This window comes from Aplysia californica, unplaced genomic scaffold (assembly GCF_000002075.1).
Source record: "Aplysia californica isolate F4 #8 unplaced genomic scaffold, AplCal3.0 scaffold00992, whole genome shotgun sequence".
NCBI classification, from domain to species: domain Eukaryota; kingdom Metazoa; phylum Mollusca; class Gastropoda; order Aplysiida; family Aplysiidae; genus Aplysia; species Aplysia californica.
Window position 1 is genome coordinate 119360 of NW_004798262.1, and position 2062 is coordinate 121421.

Genomic DNA, 2062 nt, shown 5'->3' on the forward strand with positions numbered 1-2062 from the left:
GGGGTCCTCAGGAGTATGTACAGTGATGGAACTTGGGCTGATTATTGTAAATTTTAGGAAGTGATAAAAGAGCACAAGGAGAAGTACATGTGACACCAAAGACACATGTGGATGTATTTGAGTGGAGGGCCCCAAGTGGGCTCTGAGCAGAAGAGGACTTACTTTGCTTTGCTTTGTACTGCTTTCCTTTCCTTTGTTTGTATTGCTTTTCTTTGCTTTCCTTTCCTTTGATTTGTATTGCTTTTCTTTGCTTTGCTTTTCTTTGCTTTGCTTTGCTTTGCTTTGTATTGCTTTTCTTTCCTTTGCTTTGTATTGCTTTTCTTTGCTTTCCTTTCCTTTGCTTTGTATTGCTTTTCTTTGCTTTCCTTTCCTTTGCTTTGTATTGCTTTTCTTTGCTTTCCTTTCCTTTGCTTTGTTTTGCTTTCTTTTCCTTTGCTTTGTATTGCTTTTCTTTGCTTTCCTTTGCTTTGTATTGCTTTCCTTTGCTTTGTATTGCTTTTCTTTGCTTTCCTTTGTATTGCTTTGCTTTCCTTTCCTTTGCTTTTCTTAATGTTACTTTATCTTACTTTGCTTTACTTAACTTTATGTTACTTTATGTTACTTTGCTTTACTTTACGTTATGCTTTTTTACCTCATGCTACACTTTACTTTATTTTACTTTACTTAATTTCCTTTGCTTTACTTTAAGTTACCGTCAAATCTGTCTATCTGCACAATACCTAGTTTTGAGAAATTTGACTTTTTTTTTTTTCGTTTCACAATATAACAAGCTTTTTTAAATGCAATTCTTTGAATATCTTCATAACGATTAAACTTATTCTTATGACTTTGATAGAGCAGATAGAACATTAGGTTTCTGACTTCGTGGTTTTACTAACTCAAAACAGCCAAAAATACCACATAAAACTTTGTTGTAATACTGGTTTTGTCTTCTGCTTTCATTCATTGATAATACATGTATTTGAGGCAGCGTGGTGGAATCAGGCTCTCGTCAATTTTTGGGCATATTGAGTTATTGGTATCATCTGAAAGCTTGTTCATTTGTCTTGCTTTCAATGAAAAAATTACCCATCCATCTTCAATAGAAGTGTAGATATTTTGTATTGAAGGAGGCGGGGGTCACCTGGTTTAAGAGGTAAAATTAGCGAGAAAATGGCCGCCAAACCTTTGTAAATTCCAAAGCTGTAGAGTACATTAACACTGCAAATTTATATTTTAGTGCCTTTAATCAACGTATTCCGTGAAATCCTCAAAGGAATGTGTTTGTAAATGGACATAAAAGGTATAGAGCCAAAAACCAAAAAATTGATAAAAATTGCTAAGCAGGAAGAAAACTGCTGTTTTCTCCGACTTATTATTTCGCCGAGAGCCTGATTCCACCACGCTGCCTCACATATATTATTTCTTAAAAAAGACTACTTGTCCACTGCTCATTAATTTAGTGTCTATACAGGTTTACCCGCAACCTTAACGAGTTTTTGTACTGCGATAACCGTAAAATAATCACTAAAACAACCTTGACCTTGACCATCAATGATTTATATATAGAGGCACCAGCCATCCATGTCCAGGTGCTGCTTTAGCCTCTTTTTCCTGTCTGCGGATTAATAATTTTTTTTTCCTCCAATTTATTGGTTTCGCTTCTATGTACCCCATATCTATGCTTCTCAACCTGGAAATCGCCTATAATTCGCTAACACTAAAACAACAAAAACAACAAAACAAAAAATTCAAAACAGAACAAAAACTCAAAACAAACAAATAAAAAAACCTTGCAATATTATAATAAGAATTAGGTCAAATCACAGTGGGATCACTTGTGGATCAAAGGAACAAAAAAAGTTGCTAGAACGCTTTGCTGGGGTCAAAGGTGACACCGTCGTTGACACACTCCATGTGGCGGAAAGTCTTCCCCTGGATGTCCACTTGCAAGATGGCGCCGTTGATGACGTCACTTCGGAGCAGTTGTAGGAAGGCTTCTCCAACTGCCTGTGGTCTGGGGGAATGATAATGATGATGATGATGATCATGGTGATAATAATAATAATAATAATAATAATAA

The 2062-nt window shown here is 35.6% G+C and overlaps 1 protein-coding gene across 1 annotated transcript in view; it reads right to left on the reverse strand.

The window, feature by feature from the left end:
• Positions 1-1766: 1766 nt before the first annotated feature.
• Positions 1767-2062, reverse strand: part of LOC106013556 (15-hydroxyprostaglandin dehydrogenase [NAD(+)]) — a gene marked incomplete in the record, with an annotated part of 22688 nt that continues 22392 nt past the window's right edge. The window contains 1 exon segment of the mRNA XM_013089596.2: positions 1767-1996. Within this exon segment, the coding sequence (XP_012945050.1) occupies positions 1846-1996 (151 nt within the window).